The sequence below is a fragment of the Cavia porcellus genome, unplaced genomic scaffold (genome assembly GCF_034190915.1).
Source record: "Cavia porcellus strain 051 isolate PalLab524CR breed Dunkin Hartley unplaced genomic scaffold, mCavPor4.1 scaffold_15, whole genome shotgun sequence".
NCBI lineage: Eukaryota > Metazoa > Chordata > Mammalia > Rodentia > Caviidae > Cavia > Cavia porcellus.
Window position 1 is genome coordinate 10043264 of NW_026947498.1, and position 22714 is coordinate 10065977.

Sequence of the window (22714 nt, forward strand, 5' to 3'; positions counted from 1 at the left end):
TCTGAGCGCTGACACTTGAAGTCTGCTGTGGGACAGGATGCCCAGTGACCTGCAGAAGTTAAACCTAAGCTCATCGTAGCAAAAACAGGCAGATGCTCAGTTCTCATGGGCACCCACAGGAGCCACCAGGCAGGCGTCACAGCCCATGACCCAGGCCCTGTGACCCACCTCAGCACGAAGAGATGCGGCAGGCTGCACACAGGAATGTAGAGCCTCCTGGCCCAACAGAAACATGCATGGGTGAGCTGCCAGCCGGACTCCGGCATCAGGGAGCCATCGCGGTGACCAGTAGTGCTTTTTTTTTTTTTTTTTTTTTTTTTTTTTTTTTTGGTGGAACAGGAATTGATCCCAGGGCCTTCTCACTGAGCTACAAACCCAGCCCTTTTTGACACAAGGTCTCACTAAATCACTGGGTTTCCTAGGCTGGGCTTTTCCCAGGCTGGGCTTCAACTTGTGATCCTCCTGCCTCAGCCTCCCAGAATGCTAGAATTACAGGCAGGAACCACCATGCTCAGCTCCATAAATGATTTTTTTTTTATTTAAAGAAAAGGAAACAAAAAAAATACATGGAGATAAAAAAAAGGGTAGAAATAATACAAAATTACAGAAAAATAAACGGTAAGAAATCGCTGGTTGATAAGTTACATATTGTCATCTTAGAAATAGCTGTTTAGGTTACAAAATTAAAGTATTTAAAATGACATTCAAAAAGTGACACTGCAAACAGTTCTGCTCAATGATCGAACAAAAACTCAGTAATATGGTTATTGGTCCCACACACTTGTTTTACATTTCAAAGACGGTAAGATTAAACATTTCAAAACAGAACAAAACAGTTTAAAAAACAATTTAAAGAAATACAGATTTCAAAGCAAGTCCACTGGAGATCTTCACTGTCTATCTAACTGTCTCTAGTTTCTTACAAATAGTTGTCCCCAACTTCACCCACATTATATACATATTGCATATTATAGAACTAATCAAATCATTACAGGATGATGAAGGCTTTTTAAGTCTTCAAGATCTAACATTGAGGAAGACAATAATAACTACCATTGCATCTCTCATTCTCTTCGTGGTAGCCGTCCCCATCTCTACATATGCTGAAATTAAACTCAAGAAACCAGCCCAATGTCATTCTAATCAGCGAACAATAGTATTGCTAGAATTTATATCATAATGCTACAAAATTAGCATTGGGTTTCTTAGCGTCTCTTCTTCAGAGTATCTGTTCATTACATCTTGCATTATATAATCTGTTCCCGAAAATAATTTTTTAAAAAAATCTCATGTGTGATTTCTACATATATATCTATCCTCTCTGTATTATAGGGAAAAACAAATCGTAACAAGACAGCAAAACAAATTCCTAGAAAAACACGCAATGGATAAGACATATAAGACTACAATATAGGTGATCTTCCATAATTACTATGTTTTCTCTTGTTTTCAATAGATTTGTCCACATCATCAGCTTAATATAGTTAAACATAGTATTACCTATTTTTATAAAAACACAATTTGAAAGCATTGTAGGATTTGAGAGCTGTTAATAATTAATACCAGTATGGATATCCTTTACATCTTGTCATCTTCAGAGTAGTTGCCTCTACTTTTAGGGTTGATACTAACAAGCATACCAAATTCAAATAAAATCAGCCAAGGCAAATCCGTGGTCTTATGAATCAGATTCAATTAAGATCAGTCATAGTAAGACAATGTAAGTAATACAAGATTTCAGTTTAAGTTAATAGGAAAGTAAGGATAGTTACCATGGAATAACCTGCTATTTTTGGGTCAGATGTCTGTGCCCTCAAATCTGACATGGGTGGACACACCAGAACAAATTAAATTCAAACTAAATATGACGATAAGAATACTGTGTCTTTTAAATCCTGATACACTATTAACAATGAACTCTGCCTTTTTTTATAGTGTTTCAGAGCTGTCTGTAAAGACTATAGCTTACCGTCTCTGCCTCATGTCTGCTACTCCACTTTTCTGCTATAATTTGTCCACCTTATTCCCTCATTCCATTGTCTGCCCCATTCATTGAGGCCTCTCTGCCACTGTTGCTGGAATCCTGGTATCCCTTCCTCTCTTTCTCTGGAATGTCCTTCAGCACTCTCTGTAGGGTTGGATTGGTGGCCACGAACATCCACAGTTCCTCCTTGTCTTGGAAGCATCTTATTTCTCCATTAATTTTGAGAGAGAGTTTTGACGGGTATATGAGCTTCGGTTGCATATTATTTTCTTTCAGGACTTGGAATATTTCTCCCCACTCCCTTCTTGACTTAAGAGTTTGTGTTGATAAGTCTGTTGTTATTTTGATAATTTTCCCATTGTAGGTAATCTGCTTTTTTTCTCTGGCTGCTTTTAATATTCTGTTCTTTTGGTGGATTTCTAGAATCTTGATTATTATATGTCTAGTTGTAGATCTGTTTTGGTTGTAGGTAGCTGGTGTTCTGTATGCCTCTTTTATCTGTATATCATTTCTTTTTGCTATACATGGGAAATTTTGTTTTAATATACCTGTGAATATTCTTTGTATTTCATTTTTGGTTGCTCCTGCTTCCTCACTCACATTCTTTATTCTCAAGTTATGTATCCTTTTGTCATCTTCTAGCCTTCGAATGGTTTCTTTCTGGTTCCTTGTTATTTTTAAGAGGTTTTTTTCTTTCATGATCATATGTCATAAATCTCTCTTCAAGTTTCAGAAGGCTGGCTTTAGTTTCTGTCAGGGCATTTTGCCAGTGTTCAATGGAGTTTTTAGTTCCCTGGTAATCTCTTTGGATCTGTTTCATGTATTCTAAGTTATGTTTAAATTCTTCTTCAGAAGTTTCTCTTTCTTTTCTGATTTCCTCAGTTCTTCCATCTGTGTTCTCTTGGGCGGGGCTTGTCATTTCTTTAATTAATCTCATTATATCTTGCCTCACTTGGATCAGGAGTACAGCTTTAAATTCATCTATGAGGTCATGGAGGTATTTTTAAATTTCGGCTGATGCTGTGTCCAGTATTGGATGTTTACTGTGCTTGTTCTCTTCAGTGTTTACTTCTCCTGGGCTTATTTTCTCATGGTGGGCAGCTGGAGATTTTTTTTTTTTTTTTTTTTATCTCTTGTCATGTTTCTGGTTTCTTTCAGACTGGTGTGTCCTGGGGGTCTCTGGCCCTCTTTGTATTGCTTAGGGCCTTTCAGAAGCGTGCTGACTTGAGTTTTTGCTGTCTTCCCCAATTTGCTGTTATCTGGGGTAGGCAGGGATGCAGGGATGGTGCAGGCTAGCCTCCAGCCTCTGTGCCAGTCAACCTGCAAATTAGGCTGTACTTTCTGGATGTCACAGAGTTGTGACTATTTTGTATCTGCTTATTGGGCCCCAAGCAGAGGCTTGGTTCAGCCCCAGCAGATCCTGCCAGTTCTCTCTGTGCCAGAAGCAGCTGACTAATGTTACCGTGGCACAGGGTTCCGCCCCAATCCCAGTGGTTCTCTTCCAGACCTCTCTGTGCCAGGAGCACCAGGACAGTGGGTCTGCCCAATTTCAAGATGTCCTCCACCAGACCTCTCTACACCAGGGGCGACTTGGTGATGTCACCGAGCTGCAGGTTCCGCCCAACTCTAAGATGTCTTCCGCCAGACTCTCTGTGTTATTGATGTCACAGTGGTGGCGGGCTCTGCCCTATTCCAAAATGTTCTCTGGCCAACCACAGCAGCCCTGGGACCCAGTCCCTAGTACTCACCAGGGCTCAGTGCAGGTCTTCCTCTTGAGTCTACTGCACACTACGCTGCTTGCCTTCACTACGTTCCCAGCACAGCACGGAATGGTCAGAAAACTGCACAGCATTCGGCTTCGAAGCTCCAGAACGTTTCACAATCTCCTCTGGTGCAGCGGGGCAGTCCTGGCTGCTTCACAGGGTCTCAGGTCTCAATTTCCAGCAGTCACCAAAAGCCAACACAGCTTTTCCTGTTGGGTCCACTGGTCAGTTTGCCACATTAAAGGCACGGGATTTGCAGCCTCCCATTATCAGCCTTCGCAGTCTCAGCATGACTTTAAATCCTCCGGCCACACTGTCTTGGTTAATAAGAATCATTATCCATTCGTCTGGCCCTCTCTATGTTGTCATATTCTAGCATCTAATATGATTTCTCTGGAGAGACTCTCCGCCCAATCCCCTAGCAAGCCACCATTTTTGAAAACCAAGTCCTCCATAAATGATTTTACAGCAGATCCAACAGGTACACTCCCTCGATATATGTGGAACTCAACACAAACCCCAGAGTTTCAGCATCATCTGAGCAGGGGTGCTGTGTGCCCCCCAGAGCCCTGAGCTAGGACATTAGGCTGGTGGACACACCCTATAACCTGTGGGGACCTGGGTCCTGAAGCAAGGTTGACCCTGGCCAGTATGGTTAATGTCTCACAGCCAGGGGGAAACTGAGGCTCTGGCCAGGAATCAGGTAGCCAGATGACACCCACAGGACCTGGCAGAAGTCAGGCTGCAGCCTGGAGAAAGGGAAAGCGAAAGTCAGTGGTCCTGCTTCCCAGGGAAGTCCCAGCGATTCCCCTCCCCACCTCCCAGCCGCCTGGCCCGTGGCTCGCCACAGCCCCGCTGGGAAGGGGATTTCTTTCTACTGTGACCCAGCGGCCAGCCGGCCTGACAATGTCCTCAGCACCCGTCCTGGCTGGAGTCCAGGAGCCTGAGAGCCACAGGGTGTGGGGAGGGGCACTGTGCTGAGCGCCCCTGCACCAAGCACCCCCACCCTGCAGGTCCCACAGGGTGTGTGGGCCAGCGAAGGTGAGAGTCCAGCCTGTGGGCAGGCATCCTAGGTCCCGGCCAGTGTAGAAGCCCAACCTTCACCCGACGCAGGTGATTTCAAGGCTGGGCTGGGGAGGGCCCTCAAGGGTGTGACCGGCTGTGAAAGGGCCTCTTCTGACACGTGGGCTGGTCGCTGGCCTTGCCCTAACCACTCCACTTTCACACTCGGGGTTTCCCCAGAGCTGCCTCTTTGGCAAGGGATCTGTCCAGGAAAGTCCCAGACTGCAAGTCAGCAAGGAAAACCCAGACTGTGCCGGTGCCCACTGGTGCCCACATCCAGCTGGGTGCCAGCAGGGAGAGGAGCGCCCGCACCTTCCATGCTGCTCTGGCTCTGCTCCCTGCCCAGTCCCACACTCCCCTTGGGTCCCCCCAGCCCACCACGGTGGGCAGAGGCAAGGAGGGCTGGACACATACGGAGGGCAAAGGCCCGTGTGGGCCAATGGGCAAAGTGTGGGGTGGGAGAAGGGGCGGCATCCCGACCTCCACAGGCCAGCAGAGCCTGCGGCTGACCTCTCTGCGGCCAAGGCCGGAGTGCGGGGAACCTGGGCCTGGGTTGGGATGGGAGACGGGGTGGCCTAGATGGGGCAGAGGGGCCATGACACCGTGTCTGCAAAGAGGTGTCTAGCATCTCTGGTGCATCACTGTCCCCAGTCGGGCCTGTCCCCAGGGGTTGGGGCAGGTAGGAATGCAGCTCCAAATGCACCCTTCCCACCACCTGCAGAGCCCACAGCTGGGCAGCAGGGAGCTGGGACACACACTTCACAGGGCACAGGGCACAGGGCACAGGCACCCTGGGGCACTCTAACAGCCCCAGGGGGGGTGGGGTCAGGAGCCAATGCATAGACAGATGCAGCCAAGACCACTGTGGGCCACAGTCAGGGCAGAGGCAGAAGGGCACAGTGGGCAGGGTGGCAGGTCGGAATAGAGCTCTGTGCGGAGGAGAAGGTACCCAGCACTGCCAATAGTGGCGAGGCCTACAGCCTGGTGCCGGGGTATTTCATCTCCTCGAGGAAAGGCAGCACTGGCTTTAATAAAAGGACTCCCAGCAGACACCAGGGCAAAGGTCCAGCTCTGCTCCTTGGCTCCGGGAGCTGGTGTGGGCATCGCTGTTGGTGTCCCTCCTAGAAAGCCCTGCTGGGCTCTCCTGGCTCCCCAGCCTCACAGCAGAACTGATTCCTGGCACCACTGTCCTGGCCGCTGACAGGCACTTCCTTGGGGCACAGTCACCCTGAAATTGTGGCCAGGCACCCTCTGCCTGCACTTCCTAAGCAGATCCTGAGGCGGAGACCAGACTGACTTCCAGCTGGGGGCAGGGACGAGGAGGGTGTCCGGCTTCTGGGGTGCCTGGCCTGCCTCGCACCCATCCCCATAGGTCATGTTCCGAGGCAGTGCTGACTTTTCTGCCCCTGTTTGTCCCAGCCTTGGGGTGCTGGTGGGAATGGGTAGATGGGCCTTGTGACTCAGGAGACCTGCCTGTGTCTGCAGCCACTCAGGGGCCTGCTGAAGGGCAGTCAGCAGGGTGGCCTCATCCCCTGGCCACCCTGCTGAACATGACCACACCCCTGCCCCAGCCTGGTGCAGCCCCTGCAGACCACATCTGTGTCCCTGAAGGCGTCCATCCCGGAGCTGAGGCCTGGAAAAGGGGCCCGGGGAACTGGGTAGCAGGGCAGCATTTGTCCATCCCGTCTTGTTCTGCAAGTGTCTGTCCAGAGCTGATTGCCTGGGGCAGAGAAGCAGCTGGCTCTCAGCAAAAGGTAATGGGCAGGACAGCATCATGGGCCTACTGAGATGGCCAGGGCAGGGCTGCACAGGCTGGAAGCTGCCAGTACCGAGGTGGCTGTGAGAGGCCCTGCCCATCCTGAGCCGGCTACACCCGCACAGGGGACACAGTGACAGTGTGTAATGACCTGCCTGCCACCTGCTTTCTGGGAAGTCACCACAGGGTTCCTTGGTCATCCTGGGCCCCAAAGAACTCAGAGTAGGGGCAGCTCCCCTGTGTCTGCCGGGAGTATCTGCACAGGCTCTCTGTGAGGTGTTGCTAGGAAGTGGAGATGCTGAAGCACTCAGCTCTCCAAGTCTCCTGCTGAGGCCCTGGACACCAGGAAAGGACACACCAGGTTTTGTGGGCACAGAGGCCATGGCAGGATCAACTGAGCCCCTGGGAGGGGCTCACCTGTCCCAGGCCCAGTGGGGGCCATGGGTCCTGGCTGAGCGCAGGAGGCTACAGGTGAGGCTGGACCTTGACAGACCTCTGTCACTGATTCTCAGTGCCCAGCCACCCTGTGCTCTTCCCAGCCAGGAGCCAGGGTCTCTGCAGCCCCAGAAGGCGTGGCCTGCCCTTGTGCACCCTCCACACGCAGTAGCAGTCAAGAGTAGTGTCAGCCTCGGGGAGGCCCCAGGAACAGTGCTCAGCAGCGCAGGCAGATTTGGGACCTCATTCCCAGCCCGGTCTTGCAGGGGTCACAGGAAACTGTACCCCAGCCTGCTCCCCAGGGTGGTGGGGGTCCTAGGGACTCAGGCACAGCTTGTGGACAGCATCTGGCTGGGCGCCCTCCAACTGGGCAGCACAACCTCATGACAGGGTCACAGTCTCAGCCCATGAAGACTGAGTTGGGGGAGCCCCGTACTCTACAGCTAGGACTGCGCTGCTCAGGCAGGACAAGGGAGCTGACTGGGCAGGAGGCGGCTGGCCCACGTCCGGGGTGTCTGGGCACCAGCGTCCACATTGGCTTCCTGTCACCGGCAGGACAACAACCACAGCCCAGAGCTCCAAGAACAGAAGTTCCCCCTTCCCTGCTCCTGTGGCAGAGTCAGGGTGGCATGGCTTTGAAGCAGCATGGAGTCTGGGATGTGGCCCCCGTGAGCTGTGTCCTACAGACCCTGCAAGTCAGGGTGCAGGGGCCTCAGCCCCACTGATGACACTCCACACCAATGGGCTGTGCCCAAGAGGGGCATGGCCAAGGACAGGGTGCCCAGGACTGCAGCTCCCACTGGCAGTGGCCACTCTGGAGGGCTGCAGTGAGGACATCTGCTGTAGCCTGGCGTTTTCCTGGGCACAGGATGCTTGCTTGGAGCACACTGGGCCCTGGCCTTGCCTCGAGGGGGCCCAGGTCCAGCGCAGCTATTCCTGGCCCTTTGCCTGAGAGGTCTGTAGGTCCCCATAGGATTTGAAGTGGGAGTGGAACAGGACCCTCATGGGCACTGGGCACTGGCATAGTCAACGCAGCTGTCCTTGCACCCAGCTGGGACCCTGGGGCGGCTGTTCTCTCCCAGTGCTGGCCTCCTGGGCTGATCCATGGGACCTCGACCAGTTGTGCCCCTTGGGATGGGCTCCCAGACCTCCCAGGGCAATGAGTTTGAGGCACAGAACTGGGGCCTCTGCCATGGCACTGGATAGAGCCTCAGGGGTGCACCTATGTCCAGCCTGCTAAGCCCACCCCAGGCTTGGGTGCTCATCACATAGCCACGGACAGGACAGGCGTTCAGTGGGCACGGACCTAGACATCCAAGGTGGTGAAGGCCGTGCAGACCTCAGCGAGCCTGGAAGCCACAGTCGAGGCCTCACTGTGAAGCGCTGGGAAGAGCCTGACCACGATGGGGACCCAGGGAAAGCTGGCTGGATGTGAGGGTCTGCCTCCCTCACACAGCTGTGTGAAAGCAGCAAGGGTGCCACCCACAGGGCGGCCATGGCTCAGTTCCCTCCCACCCTAGCACGGCCTCTTCTGCCTGGATCCGGAGCCTGGCTGACCTTGGGACCTTGGGGAAGTGCCCTGCATCCCAAGTACCAAATGTATTGTCTGGCACTGGAGCCTGGGGCAACCAAGAGCCAGTGACCCTGTGCCGCAGAAGGATGATCATCTGGGGCGGGGGTGGCCATTCTCACACGTTCCGGGCATGTGGACACCAGGGCATCAGGAGGGGCCTTGCAACTCAGGGGCCACATTGCCTTTCCCATTGTGGCACACTGCAGGGGGTTCAGGCCCTGAGACCAAGGCCTTGAGGTGCAGAAAACACTCAGGAAAGTGGTACGGCTGAGCCACGCAGCACGTGCCTCCACCAGGGAGGCAGAAGCCACCAGGGAGCCAGTGCCACAGTAGCAGGGGTGACAACAGCATCACCAGCAATACTGTGACATTGTGGTGGCTTTTAGAAGGTGCTGAGCCAGGACGGGACACGGATCGCAGGCAGGGCATCAGGACGCACATGCACACACTAAGCTCAGGCAGCGGCCACACCATGTCCTCTCCCAGTTCCAGGGACTCGACGATGTCACTTCTACAGCAGTGACCTGGTTCACACTGCAGATGGGACACACCTGCCCTGGGCTGCCTGGCATCTCCCCGGTGAGGTGGGGGCTCTTTTGGGGGAGCTTGCCAGTCCCTGCCCTGGGCTGCAGCCTCCAGGGACCCTGAGGGATGCAGGGTGGCTCACTCAGGACAGGTGTTGGGCTGAGCCCTCTGCAGTGGGCACGAGGACCAGTCCAGCAGCACATCTCAGACCCCCAGCCAGGTCCTGGTCTCTGCTTCAGTTTCTGTCACCTGGTAGGTGGGACAGTGAGGGAGGAACAAGTTGGATGTTGACCTCTCCTGGGGACAGGGTCAGACCTGCGTAAGGGGCACAGGATCCTTCAGGCAAGGTCCTGTCCCACTGTGACAACCAGGGCTGGAAGCACAGCCTGGAGGGTGCAGGAGGCTGGTGAAGAGTGGGAGTTTGGCCCCTGGCCCCGACCCTGCAGCCCTGAATGTGCGGCAGGGACCTTAGTGGCTGTGATCTCTCCATCTCTTCCTTCTCCCTGTGTCTGCTTTGCTTGGTCTCTGTCTCTGTCTCCCTCTGTCTGTCTTTAGCATGTCCCAACCTCCTGCTCTAGTGACTCATCTGATAAAGGACAGACCTTCCCCAGCACTGTGTCAATCAAAACAGCCCTGGCTGGAAATCCCCCGACAAAGGCCAACTTCCTCTCCGGAGAGGCTGTGGTGGCTTCCCTGTCACCTGCTCTCGTGGCAGGTGCAGGCACCTTCTGCAGGGATGGTAGGGGCAGCAAGGGTCAGGGCCAGGTCTCACTGGACATGGAGCTCGCCTACAGCTGTCCTTGGCACCAACTGGAGCATTCCCCGGCAAGAGCACACTGCCCTCTCTGAGGCCAGCTGTTGCCCACCCAGCAGCTGCAGGGACCACATCTCTCCAGGCTCCAGGTCCCCACCTGGCCCCTGCCATGTGCAACACTGTGGCCACCTGGGCTTCTTTAGGTGCTGAACCCACGCTGCTCCAGATGGAGGCCCTGAGTACCTGTGTCCCGGCACCATGGACAGCAGGGCTGAGGGAACCCAGCCACCTGCCAGCTGTCCCCTCATCCTTGCCGGGTGGCCACAGTTGAGCTCACTTGCCCCCTACCTTGACTTGTCCACCTACCCCTGACCCGTCCACCTGCTCCTCACCCATCCACCTGCCCCTCATAGTCCACCTGCCCCTCACCTGTCAGACCTGGACAGTGGGACCTCCAGACTATGACCCAGTGGGTACCTGTGACTTAGGAGTGACCTTGATGAGCTTGGAGGTTTTCTGCACAGCTGGTTGGGGGTGGTACCTGGCAGGCACCAGGCAGGGGCTGAGGACTCTGGAAGTGGCAGTGTGGTGATGACTGTGGCCACTGAGTGACCCTGAGGTGACCAGATGATAAGCTTCACACTGTGTGCTTCATGCAACAGAACTGCCTGCAAGTGTCCACAGTGCCCTGGGTGCCCTGGGTGTCTTGGGTGCCTCAAGCCTGTGCTGCTGGAGGCCAGGCGCCCCCACTCTGCCCATGCTGGAGCCGGCGTCAGCACCTCATTGGGCTGCAGAGGCTGTGAGGTCCCTCGGGTCCTAACCCAAGAGGACTGACCATGCTGGCCACAGCCAAAGAGAGGCCTGGACAGCTTGACCTCAAGACAGTCAGTCGGGAGCACCCTCCGGGTCGGGGCTCTGCTAGGGCAACTCGGTCATCAAAACGGCACAACAGTGGAGGGTGGCGGGACCCACCAGCACCCAGACTTCCGGAGACAGGCCTCATGGAACTTCCTGTTTCAGGCCAGACCTGAATCACCGTGAGGCACTTAATGAGAAATATTTCAGTACTTCTGCTATCTGTCCTTTGCCACAGTCAGGAAGTACAGGGAACAACACGTGGAACCTGACAGGAACAGCACGCCAGCTCCTTCCAGCTGCTCCACTCCCTTCTCTTTCCAGCCCCGAACGCCTGCACCTCAGGGCTGGGCCCCAGGAGCCTGGAGTGGACAGTGGGGGGCTGTAAAGGGAGCCACCAGCCTCAGGGAATGCACCCCACTCCTGCCTCAGTCTCCCTCCTGCACCACTCTGCCTGTGGCAGGGACAGAACTGTGCCTGTGCTGGCTTCAGCCCAGGACCTGGTCCAGGTACCTCCCCAGGCCAGGCCCGGAGGTCAGGTGAAGCCACTCTGCACCCCAGGATGCCGTAACCAGCAGCTCTGGCAGCAGGGACAAGGGCCTGGAACAAAGCTCGTGCTGACGCCTGAGCCGTGACTCTGGCCTCCCCTCACCGTGAGACACTGGGCTGGCGTCTAAGAGGCTAGAAGCTGGTGCGGCCACATGTGGGTCTTCAGTGACACCAGGGACTTAAAACATGCCAGAAGCCCAGTGTGCAGTATGAGTGACAGAGAGCTGGAAGGCTCCAGAAGCCAGGTGGGCGGGGCTCACCTGTAATTCAGCTCTGTGTAAGGCTGAGGCAGGAGGACTGCAGATTCCAGCCCTGCCACACCACCTTAGTGATAGCATGAACCTGTCAAAACGAAGACTAAAAAGGGTCGGGGTTGTAGCTCAGTATGAAAGTCCTGGTTCAATGCCCACCTCTAGAAAAGAAAAAGAAAAAAGAGGGGAATAAGTGGGGCCGAGTCTCACCATGACCGCAGAGTCCTGGCAGGCTGACCTGAGTGCCAACCCTGGCAAAGCCCTTCTGTGGGCCCTGCCCTGGCCACACTGGACCCTGTTGCTGCCGACCCAGGAGGAGGGAGTCTCACAGCACCCAGAGTCCCAGTGTGTGTTCGGAGGCCGTGTCCTGGAGGGTGACCTGATCTTCACAGGCCCTGCACGGCCACTGTGCACAGACCAGGGCCCCAAGTGTGGTAGACGTGGGAACTAAGGGGCATCCAACAAACAGCACAGCTGCCTGGACCCAGACAGGTGCCTCCACAGTCACGCAGGGCCTTGGGATCTGCAGGGACGCCCCCGCTCCCGCACCCTGTCACATGACTCTGTTCTCAGGAGCCAGAGGTAGACAGAGACAAACATGGGGTGGCATCTGCATGCCCAGCATCTATACTGCAATGAGGCCTGAGAATGGCCGAGCAGAAGAAGGGCTATCCTTGTCACACGGTGGGGGTTCCATCCTTGTACTTGGCTCCTGGTCGTCACAGTAGGAGCACAGGTGGCTGGGGCCCCACATGGTGGCTGGAGGCAGAGGCAGGGACAGAACCCCCCTCTCCTCAGCCAAGCTCCCACAGCTTCTGGGTACAGGGAGGGTCCTCAGTGGGATCAGAAGGACAAAATGGACATGCGATTCTGTGAGGGTCAGTGCTGACAGCCCACATGGCTGTCTTCATCAAGTGGAGGAGCTGGAAGTCCCAGAAGGGAGGGAGGAGGAGCGGCCCCAGGCTGGGCTGAGGCCTCACAACGCCTGCATCCATGCGGAAGGGCTGAGGCAGCTGGGGTCTGATGTCCACAGCGAGGGCAGCAGGAAATGACAGCGCTCAGGCAGGTGCAGCCTCCCCTGGACTGCACCCACGCCCAGGACAGGTCTCTCCCCAAATGCCCCGACACACCGGGAGTGCTAGGCTAAGTCCTAGGTGTCACCAGCACAGCGGGCAGACAGTGGTGAGCAGCCGTCACATGTCCCCTAAAATATCATTCAGCCTTAAAAAGGAAGGACATTCCGACACGGCTACTACGCAAATGGACAAACTCTACCTATGGGACCTCCCTGGGGACCTCAGGTTCCAGCCAGGAAGCAGAGCCAGGAGGGCAGCTTCCATGGACAGTGAGAAGCTGCTGGAGGGGCGGAGGTGGCCTTGGGCAGCATGAATGCACTTAGTGGCCATAAAGTGGGCACCTGAAAACGCCTAAAAGGGCAAGTTTTATGTTCTGCTTTTATTATTTTTTTGGTACCCGGAATTGAACTCAGGACCTTACACTTGCCAGGCAGGTATTTATGTTGCTGAGATATATCCTCAGCCCAAATGCTTTTAAAAAGTGGGGGCAAGCCTGCCAGAGGTGGACACAGCCCCAGCCTGGTCCCTCCCCTAGGTGGGAGTGGCCCTCTAGCCAGCACCCTACACCTGTGAGTCCCCAGGGCCTGCACTCAGCCCCTCCTGACACTGCCCCTGAGATCAGGCCACAGCGGGAGCAGACCCGGGAGGACAGTGGCTGTGGGACTGCACTGTGTCATGGCATCACTCAGGGATGCACCTGCTGCGCGATTCCACAGGGGTCTGAGGAGCACTTCACAAATGCTGCGCCCGGGGTCTTGTGTGGCTTCACACGCACGGTAAACTAAGCATGCAGGGACAAGGTCTCCCCTAATGGCCAGCGTTTCTGTCCAGGGGCCTCATGCCCATTGTGTCTTCATTGAAATCCGTGTCCTCAGGAAAGGCAGGATTACAATGTTTCCTAACAGACTTGAGCTGGTGTCCTGACTCCCTGGTCAAAAACAGCTGGGGGATAATGAATGGATGAACATGGTGTTTGCTGTATGAGTTCACCATGGTGTCCACTTGAGTAAGAAAGACCAGCTGATTAGTCTAGCACAGCTCTGGGTATGGATGACCAATTTACTGACAAGGGAGAACCCACTGTGGGCACCAACCAATACAATAGGCTCACAGGCTGAATGGAATAAAAAGGGAAAGAAGCAGGAAGTCTCACTTAGGGTTTCTTTGGAGGAGTGTCAGTTTCATTACCACCTTTGGAATCCATCTCCAGGCTTCCAGCTCAGACTCTTCAGCTTTCCAACAGCACCCCTTTGGCTTCCTGACACGGACTCCAACAGGACTCTTCAGTGAGTGCCTGCTTTTCCGTCTCAATTGGATCGTTCAGCTCTCCTTTGTGCAGACAGCCCCTTTATACTCTTCCACACCTGACTCCACGAGTGGTCACCACAAGCCTAGCCTGTAGATCCCGTCTACATAGTCCTGTATTAAATCTGCTACTCTAGGGAACACTGACCTGGACACATGCAGTGGACGTGTATGGGGAAGAGTGACCGACCGCATGACTGCAGTCCCCAGTGACATGTGTGTGCACACGCAGCACCCAGAAACGCGTCCACCTGTTCACAGCCTGTCACGGAGTCGTGCTTGAATTCTGGTGCCTGATTTCCTGTTATGCCGTAACAACTTTTTAAAGATAAAGACTTTTTTCTGGAGACAGAGTCTCACTATATAGTTTAGTGTGGCCTTGAACTCACTATGTACCCATGCCAGTCTCAAACTGCTAGTGATCCTCCTGCCTCAGCCTCCAAAATTCTGGGCATATAAGCCTGTGCCACCAAGCCCAGTCTAAAGATTACTTTAAAAACCTGTGATGGATTAAAATACAACTTACACAATTGTGGGATCCAATGAGAGCAGGCCCAGAGGGAAACAGCTCAGGAGGTGGATACTTGGAAGGAAGAACGGCCTCACTGGGAGACGGGAGCAAATCCAACCTAAAGCAAGAGGAGAAAAGACATAATAAAAGAGGCCAGCAGGCTTATCACCTGTTGGATACCAGCTGCATACCTGGATTGTCTAAAGACATCTCGGTATAATATAAAATCAAGAAAATTAAAATGGAGCAGCTGTTAAAAAGAAATAGACAACAAAGATGAATGAAATGGAAAACAGAATCAAGAGAAAAATCAACAAACACAAAGCTGGCTCTTTGAGAAGTCAGGAATGCTAGTCCTCTGGCCAAGTTAGTAGAGGGAAACTGCAGGGCAGAGACGACAAATGGCAGAAACGGAGAGGAGGGGACATCACTACTGATAATCAAGAGCTTTCATGAGCCATGTCCACAGATTGGTAACCAAGAAGGGACAGACTGCCTGAAAAACCCAGGAGTACACGGGTCCGAGAGAGTCTATTCATTTAGTTTTTGTGGTGTTTTATTTGAGACGAGGTCTCACTGGCCTTGAACTCACCGTGTGGCCAGACTGGCCTTGGATGCGGGCTGATTCTCCTCAGTTTACTGTGTTAAGGAAACTGAACCCAAGCGAACGTCCTTCTACGCAGAAAGGCTCCATCCCGGTGAGGCTGCTGGCAGATTCTACCAAACATTTATGGAAGAAGTTACGCTAATTCTGCACAGTCTCTTTCAGAAAATAAACGCAGAGGGACACACGAACTCATCCTGTGAAGCAAGCATTCCCCTACGGCCCCTATCTGCAGTTCATGTCTTTCATGAATACAGGTGAAAATCTTCAGCCAAATCCTAGCAGATCAAGTCCAAGAAAAAGCCAAGTGGGACTTGTCCCAGATAGAAAAGCTGCTTCAACGTTCACAGAACGAGCCCATCACAGCAACAGCCTAAAGCACAAAAACCACAGGACCACAGCAACAGCGGCAGAAAAAGCACTGGATAATCCAACACCTATTCAGGAAGCCCGTGGGAAAGGGAACTTTCTAGACTTGAGCACATCCACAGGACAGCACAGCTAACAGCAGACAGCAGCAGGGCAGGGACATCTCCTCTCACCACAGCTTTTCAACACCACACTGGGAATCCCAGCTGACACAGTAAGGAAACCAAAGAAAGGGTACACAGGCTGGGGGGGGACATGAAATTACCTTCGTGTACAGATAATGTGATTGTCTAGGTAGAAAATCCAAAGGAACTGGCCAGAAACTCCTGGGACTAATGTAAAATGACAGCCAGTCTATAGGGTAGGAGGTTAATACGTAAAGTCAGGTGCTTTTCCACACACCAGTCGTGAACAATTGGAATTTGAAAAGTGAAATATAGTAATATTTATGTTAGGCTTCCCCAAGATGAAGTCCTTGTGTATAAATAAAAACACATGATCTATGAAAAAGTGCAGAACTCTGTGAAAGAGGTCAAAGGAGGGCCAAATAAATACAGGGACACCCCACACGCGTGGGCGGACACCCGTGTGCACCTTCTCACTCTGACACACACTATGAAGCCTCGGCACTGGAAAAAGAGTGGAGAAACAGACAGGTGGAAGAACCAGGAGCCCCGAAACAGGTTCGCACACACAATCAATGGGCTTTGGCACCGGGGTGAAGGACACACAGCGGGCAAGAGCCTTTTCAATAAACAGCACTGAAACGCTGAAATCCAAAACGGCAAAGACTTGAATCAGATCTTTCACCTCACAAAAACTGATTCAAGCAGGTCCTAAGACAAATGAAATGTGAAATGCTAATTTAGGAGGCTCCTCAATTACATAGGAGAAAATCTGGATGACCTGAGGCTGGGATGACTTTAAAACACAGCACTCAGATGTGACCCCGATGGAACCCCAGACAGCCGCATGGCACCACAACATCCAGCTGCTGCCCTGCGAAGACGTTGGCAAGAGAAGTGACCAGCCCGGAGGAAACAGCTGAGCAGGCACTGGTTAGAGGACTGTCATTCAAAATCCTGAAACAGGCCACACACAGGAAGCCCAGCACTTGGGGGGCTGAGGCAGGAGGATCGATAGGAGTTTGTAGTGAGTTCAAAGCCAGCCTGAACTACATAATGAGACCCCACCCTAAAAAGTCCTAAAAAAGCACCTCCTATAAACTCAACAGAAAGAGAGCAAGTCTAAAACAGGTGAACAATCTCAGCACAGACGCACCAGAGATGCTCAGAAGGGCCGGGGTGCTGCAGATCATGGCAGCAGCAAGACAGCACCGACCCCAAATGGCCACGCACAAGACATGGTGTCCAGGTGTGCCCACGGGTGAGCACCACATGCACACACACAGCAGCCGGCACGTGGGTGTTTGTAACAGGTGGACTGAGAACTGGCAAGCTGGAAGCACTGAGGTGACCTTCAGTGGACAGAAGGCTGGACGAGGGGCAGGCAGATGGGGCAGCACCAGCAACACTGAGACACGGTGCTCACTGCAGCAGAACCCAAAATGTGTGTCACTAACGGATAGGAGTTGGAAACACAGGATGCTGTGCGGAGGGAGCTGGAGACTGCTTGGAGGCTGTCAGAGAACCAGGTGAGGAAACGGAGGCCACTCTTCAGGACAGCGAGGCACTCTGCAGCCCAAGGCGGCCGACCCAGGATGCACGGCTCCCAGGGTAGCCACTGTCAGAGGCACCCTTGGGTAGAGATGCCAAGGAGGCTGGGCGGCACCTGCAGGGCACCTGTACCTTCCTCCAGCTGTGGTGTGAACCTAAAACTCCCTACAAAGTCCAGTCTAAGACAAATCCTAACACAAGCTAGGACAGCTGGCCTACAGGAGGGGCGCACACCGAGAGTAGGGATGGGGTCTTGGAACTGGGCTAGGGTCCTCCCATGGCTGGCGGACGGAGGGCTCAGGCCTCTCCCAGTGTTAGGGATTAAAACCTGGTGGTCACCTTAACACTAGCTGAATTAAATCAGCATGGTGCTGGCTGTATCACGGTCCCCCTGAGGAAAGCCGCCAGCATAAACAGAGACATAGAGAAGAAGAGTAGGGCACTGCGGTTCTCCTAAGTGTTGCTGTTTCAGGCCGTTGGTTCTGGAGGAGCTCATCATGACTAGCTTCCCCAGTGTGAGTTTAAGCATTGTTATTAGAGGAGCTCAGGGCTTCCGTGTTGCTGAGGATGGCTGTGGTGCTTGTCAGGTCAGCCCTGGTCTTTATTCTGAGTGTGACTTCTTGGCTTCAGTGTAGAACCTAATGACAACTCCTTCACCCGCTGGCATAGACTTTCCAGCTCCCACCGCTGACCTTTGGGCCTTCCTACCACAGATCCTGAACACAGACTGGTGTGAGTCCTTCTCGTGGGCTCTACACCTCCAGTTGGACTCATAGGAGGCACTGTTATGGGCTCCAGGTCTTCATCTGGACTCATGCAGGACAATGCTGTGGGATCCAGGCCCTTGGCTGAATATTCCGGGTCTTCAGTGTTGTAGACAGATTTCCTGCACTGTCTTGTGTTAACACTGGGTGGCCATCATGAAATAATATTGTAAATTCTGTGTCCTGATTCCAGTTGTTCTCCTCACAGTCCTGACCACAACAGCAGGGTACACTGAGTGCCACATGCCCAGCACACCCAGCCCTGGGGGACCCCAATGCACAGATCAGTCCTGCACCTTCAGTCCTGCAGCTTAGTGCAGCAGCAGGACAAATGTTGAGCTGGGGATGTAGCGCACATGTGCATTTCTGCAGACCACAGTTCTGGAACGGGCAGTGGGCCGGAGGTACCTGCTAGGCCAGGACACAGAGGGGACTGCCTGACTAGAGCCGGAGAGGCCACAGGGCCCAGCAGAGCCAACACAGGGCTGAGGGGCCTGCAGGGGCAGCAGGCGTGGACAAGAGGCCCCCAAGCCACAGTCATGCGGCCTGGCTGGGGCATGCTGGGCTGAAGCCCAGTGAGGAGGAGGCGAGGCAGGGCCTGGGTCTGATTTCTGGTGGGCACAGGCACAGCACTCCTAAACTGTGGGTGAGAGGTGCCTGTGTGCCGCTTAGACTTGCCACATGAGGTGGCCTGCAGAGAGGGGCAGGAGCTGGAGGCCTCCAGGGCCGGGGGTGTGCCCAGGACGGCCAGGAGTTAGGGTGCAGGCACCTGGGTGGGCGGGAGGCAGGTAGCTGAGAGACACCCAGACCAGGTGCGGGATGGCAGCACAGCAGCTGAGACAAGGGGTTAACAGTGGGGAACGGCAGGTGGCAGGAAGTGCTGGGCGGAAGCCTGGAGCCCAGTGCCCACAGCGGAGGGCAGAGAACGGAAGTGTGGGGAACACAGGTCCAAAAGGGCTCCTGGAGATGATAAGCCCTGTTTTGTGGCCAGGGCCGGAGGGGTGCGGCGGCCTGGGCACCTGCAGGCTGGTGGTTCTGCTGCGCTCCCTGGTGGCACTGCATGAACCCACACCCTCTTCATCTGAGGCTGCCTGGCTTCCCCTGCAGCCCCTTCCAGCCAAGCCAGTGCAGGCCTTCACCTCCCAGCTGCTCTTCTCCTGACGGGGCTCTGTCCCCTTTCCTGACCACCCTGCCCATGCATGGTACTGCCCACCCTCCCTCCTAAATGGCCATGTCTGTCCTGCCCAGAGGGCTCTAGTGTCCAGCAGCCTGTGCTGGGGCCCTGCCCTGGCTCCACGAGGCCAGGCAAGATGCCACCACCTAAGACAGTGCCTGACACAAGGAGAGACTCGTCTCGGCTAGAGGCAGTGGCCACTGTCCGGCCTCTGCTCTGCAGCAGCCCTCCTGGGACTAAGTAACTCTAGAGCTCAGGTCTAGCACTGTCCACTTGGACCCAGGCCACACAGCACCCAGACAGGTGGACACCGCTAGGTCTGGCTGAACCGTGCTAGGCCAGCAGGAGGTTGAGGGGACACGTGGTTTTAGACAGATGAGCTGGTTTCTCCTGGGTGCCGAGGTGCTGCTAACAGCAGCCCTTCCTGGGGAGTTCCCGAAGCAGGCACTACCTTTCTGGTCACCTGCCCTTGGTGGTAGCCTGCTGGTGGAGGAGGAGGAGGAGGTGAGTTCCAGGCAGCAGTTCACTCCCACAGCATCTGAAGCTGTGGGCCGCACTGGGGACAGAGGGGACAGGGGCAGCGGGTTTCTCTCCCACAGCACCTATGCTGCCTCCGCACAGGGTCCCTCGCGGGCATCCCCCCAGTGCCCGGCTCAGCCAGTACCTCCCTGCCTGCTCAGGAAGGCAGACCCTTGGGGTAAGCAGGCAGGCCGACTCACGATAGGCTGCTGCCTGAACAGGATGGGGCAGCTCCAGGGATGCACAGAACACCATGGTGACCACACCCCTCATCCACAAGGGTTCTGGTTATCTGGGTGCTCTGGCCAGTGACCACAAGACAGGTGGGAATACTTAGCACTGACCTTTGACACTTGTCACAGGGACAGCCAGAAGGGAGCATGGACAGGTATGGCCCAGCTCAGCAGACACAGGCAGGGGCCAGGGAACCCTCAGGCCGCACCACCCATATCCCAGGCCAGTCAGAATCCAACGACAACCCCAACAGTCTCAAGCAACCAAAGGGAACCAAGAGTGACCTGAGCACCTGAGTGGACAGGGACGTGAAGCCAAGTTGCACACTCAAGGATGCTGCATGACAGGAGCCAGTGCGAGCCCTGCAAACCCCTGGCAGTGCAGGCTGAGCACAGGAGACCCAGGAGATGCCCAGGCCCACACCTGAGCCCAGCACGCCTGCAGCCACACGAGGCATCCACACAGCATGGGAGCATAGAACCCTGTGGAAGCAGCTCAGGGAGAGGGCTGGGGGGGGGGCATGGGAGGGAAAGTGGGGGCTCCCGGCCTACAGGCAGGCGTCTGGGCTGGAAGTGCATCCACACAACTCATGCACCCCCACATACAAACACATATGTAATTCTCCTCAGCTGCATACAGGACATTCTCCAAAACAGACCACACACAGGCTCATGGAACACGCTTAAGTAAATGCAAAGGAACTGAACTTATCCCATGCATAGTATCAGACCACAGTGCAAAGGTGCCAAACACATTCACTGGAAGAAAGTCTCTTTAATAAAACAGTGCTGGAAAAACTGACTTTCCACAAGCTAAAGACTACAACTGGACCCATATGGATTAAAGATATTAATATTGAAACAGAAACATTACGTCTGCTGGAGAGTAGGTAAAACGCTTGAAGACACTGGGGTAGGCAAAGACTTCATGAATAAAAACCCAGAGTGCACAGGAACTGTCACAAAGAATCAACAACTGGGATCTCACCCTACTGAAAAGCTTTTGCACAGCAAGAGAAACCGAGAATGAAGAGACAACCCACAAGGTGGGAGACAATGTTTGCCAACAGCTCCTCAAAGGATTAGTATCAAGAATGTATAAAGAACTAAAAAAAAAAAAAAAAAAAAAAAAATCAGTCCTCCCATATTTAAAGACCCAATCCAAAAATGGGCATCTGAGATGAATGCACACCCCTCTGATGAAGAAAGACAGTAAATAAACACGTGAAAACATGTTCAATATCGCTGGTGATTCGAGAGATGCAAATTAAAGCAACACTGAGATTCCACTTCACCCCAGAAAGAATGGCTACTATCAAAAATCAAGCAGTAACAAATGCTGGAGGGGCTGTGGGGAAAAGGAGCCTTTCTCCACTGTGGGTGGGAGTGCAGACTGGTGCAGCCACTGTAGAAATCAGTGTGGATACTTCTCAGAAAGCTAAGATTGGAGGTCCCCCCCCCCGCAAAAAAAAAAAAAAAAAAGATTGGAGGTCCCATTCGACCCAGCTATTCCCCTTCTAGGTATCTTCCCAAAACAATTAAAAACATCATACCACAGCAGTATATGCATACCCATGTTTATAGCAGCAGTTTATAATAGCCAGGTCTTAGAAATAACCTAAGTGCCCATCCACTGAGGAATGGATAAAAAAGATGTGGTACTTTTATGTAATGGTGTACTATTCAACCATAAAGATGATAAACTGGACATCTTTATAGGTAAATGGGTGCACCTTGGGAACATACTGATTAGTGAAATAAATCTCACACATGCATAATCACCGTATTGTTTCATTAGTATGACAAGGAAAAAACATGTACTTTGTCCCAGAGAGAATGACTTCAGCCAAGCAATGCCTCAGGACAAACCTGCCTTCACTTTAACCCACTGTGAGTCACTTTGACCTTCGGATGTCTTATGAAGTCTTTGATGTGCAATAAGGTTTGGGTTTTTTGCACGTGGATATTCAGTTGTTCCAGCATGTTTACCGAAGGTACAATCCTTTCTCCACTTAATTGCTTTTGCATCTTTGCCAGAAACCAAGTGTGCGTCCTGTGGCTTACCTACTTTGGGATTTTGTTAGTATTCTGGTAGTTTGTCTTGCTACCAGTGCCGTTTTGTTGCGATTGGTGACACTGTGATAAGTTGCGGCATTGGGGAGCTCTAATCTTGTTCCCTTTATCAAAGCTGTTTATTCTTTTATTTTTACAGAAATGTAAGAATCAAAATGTGAATCTCTGTGAGGGATGATGTTGGCAGTTTGATGGGGGAATGTTTTCTGATCTTTGCTGTTTTCTCTGTTTTGGGTTTATTCTCTTTTATTTATAACTTCTCAGGGAAAGATGGGTGTTTTGTCACTTCCTTTTCTGATAGATGTACTTGGTGTTAAACAAACAAACAAAAAAAAACCCCACGCATACACACAGGCACAGTTTCAACACACATGCTCAGGAGGACGGAGGCCCAGCAGGCTCAAGCTACTTCTGCCAGCGGCCACCCAGACTGTGCACATGGGCACTGGGCTCTGGCCCAGGGCCATGTGAGGGTGGCCCGGCTCTGCGAGAACCACAGGCCACCACGATTGCAGGTCCTGTGGAAGAATCAGAAACTGCCCAGCATGGGGAGCAGTGAGCCCCCTGCCCCCAGGCCCGAGGGTGGACTTCTCTGCCCTGGCAGGTCTCTGTGTGTTGTGGGTGATACTGATGCCACTAAAGCTGAGTGCCTTCCCTCCCAGGGCCCAGGTGAGCTCTGGCCAGCATCCAAACCCAGGGGACAGAACAGAGCTCAAGGCCCTGATGAGTACCAGCCTGCAGTGTGCCATCGAGAGCACAATGGAGAGAAGATTCCAGAATGGGCAGTGTGCAGATACCCACATTCTCACTGAGATGCTTTTCCCAGACCAAAACCACAGGGAAAGGACATGCACCCCACCCTGGCCTTCATTCCTCCCACACCCCACGCTCCTGCCCGGCCCA

General features: G+C 53.4%; 1 protein-coding gene across 1 annotated transcript; it reads right to left on the reverse strand.

The window, feature by feature from the left end:
- Window positions 1-516: 516 nt before the first annotated feature.
- On the reverse strand, window positions 517-22593 carry LOC134470450 (uncharacterized). Its single transcript, XM_063224603.1, has 2 exons — window positions 14992-22593; window positions 517-14517 (listed from the first exon to the last, which is right to left on the reverse strand). Exon 2 carries the CDS (start codon window positions 6946-6948, stop codon window positions 5968-5970), a length of 981 nt encoding a protein of 326 aa, XP_063080673.1. The 5' UTR covers window positions 6949-14517; window positions 14992-22593; the 3' UTR covers window positions 517-5967.
- Between the last annotated feature and the right edge of the window lie 121 nt (window positions 22594-22714).

Excerpts from the sequence above, each read along its gene's own strand:
- LOC134470450 (XM_063224603.1), bottom strand. The coding sequence starts at position 6,948 with ATGGCCTCTGTGCCCACAAAACCTGGTGTGTCCTTTCCTGGTGTCCAG.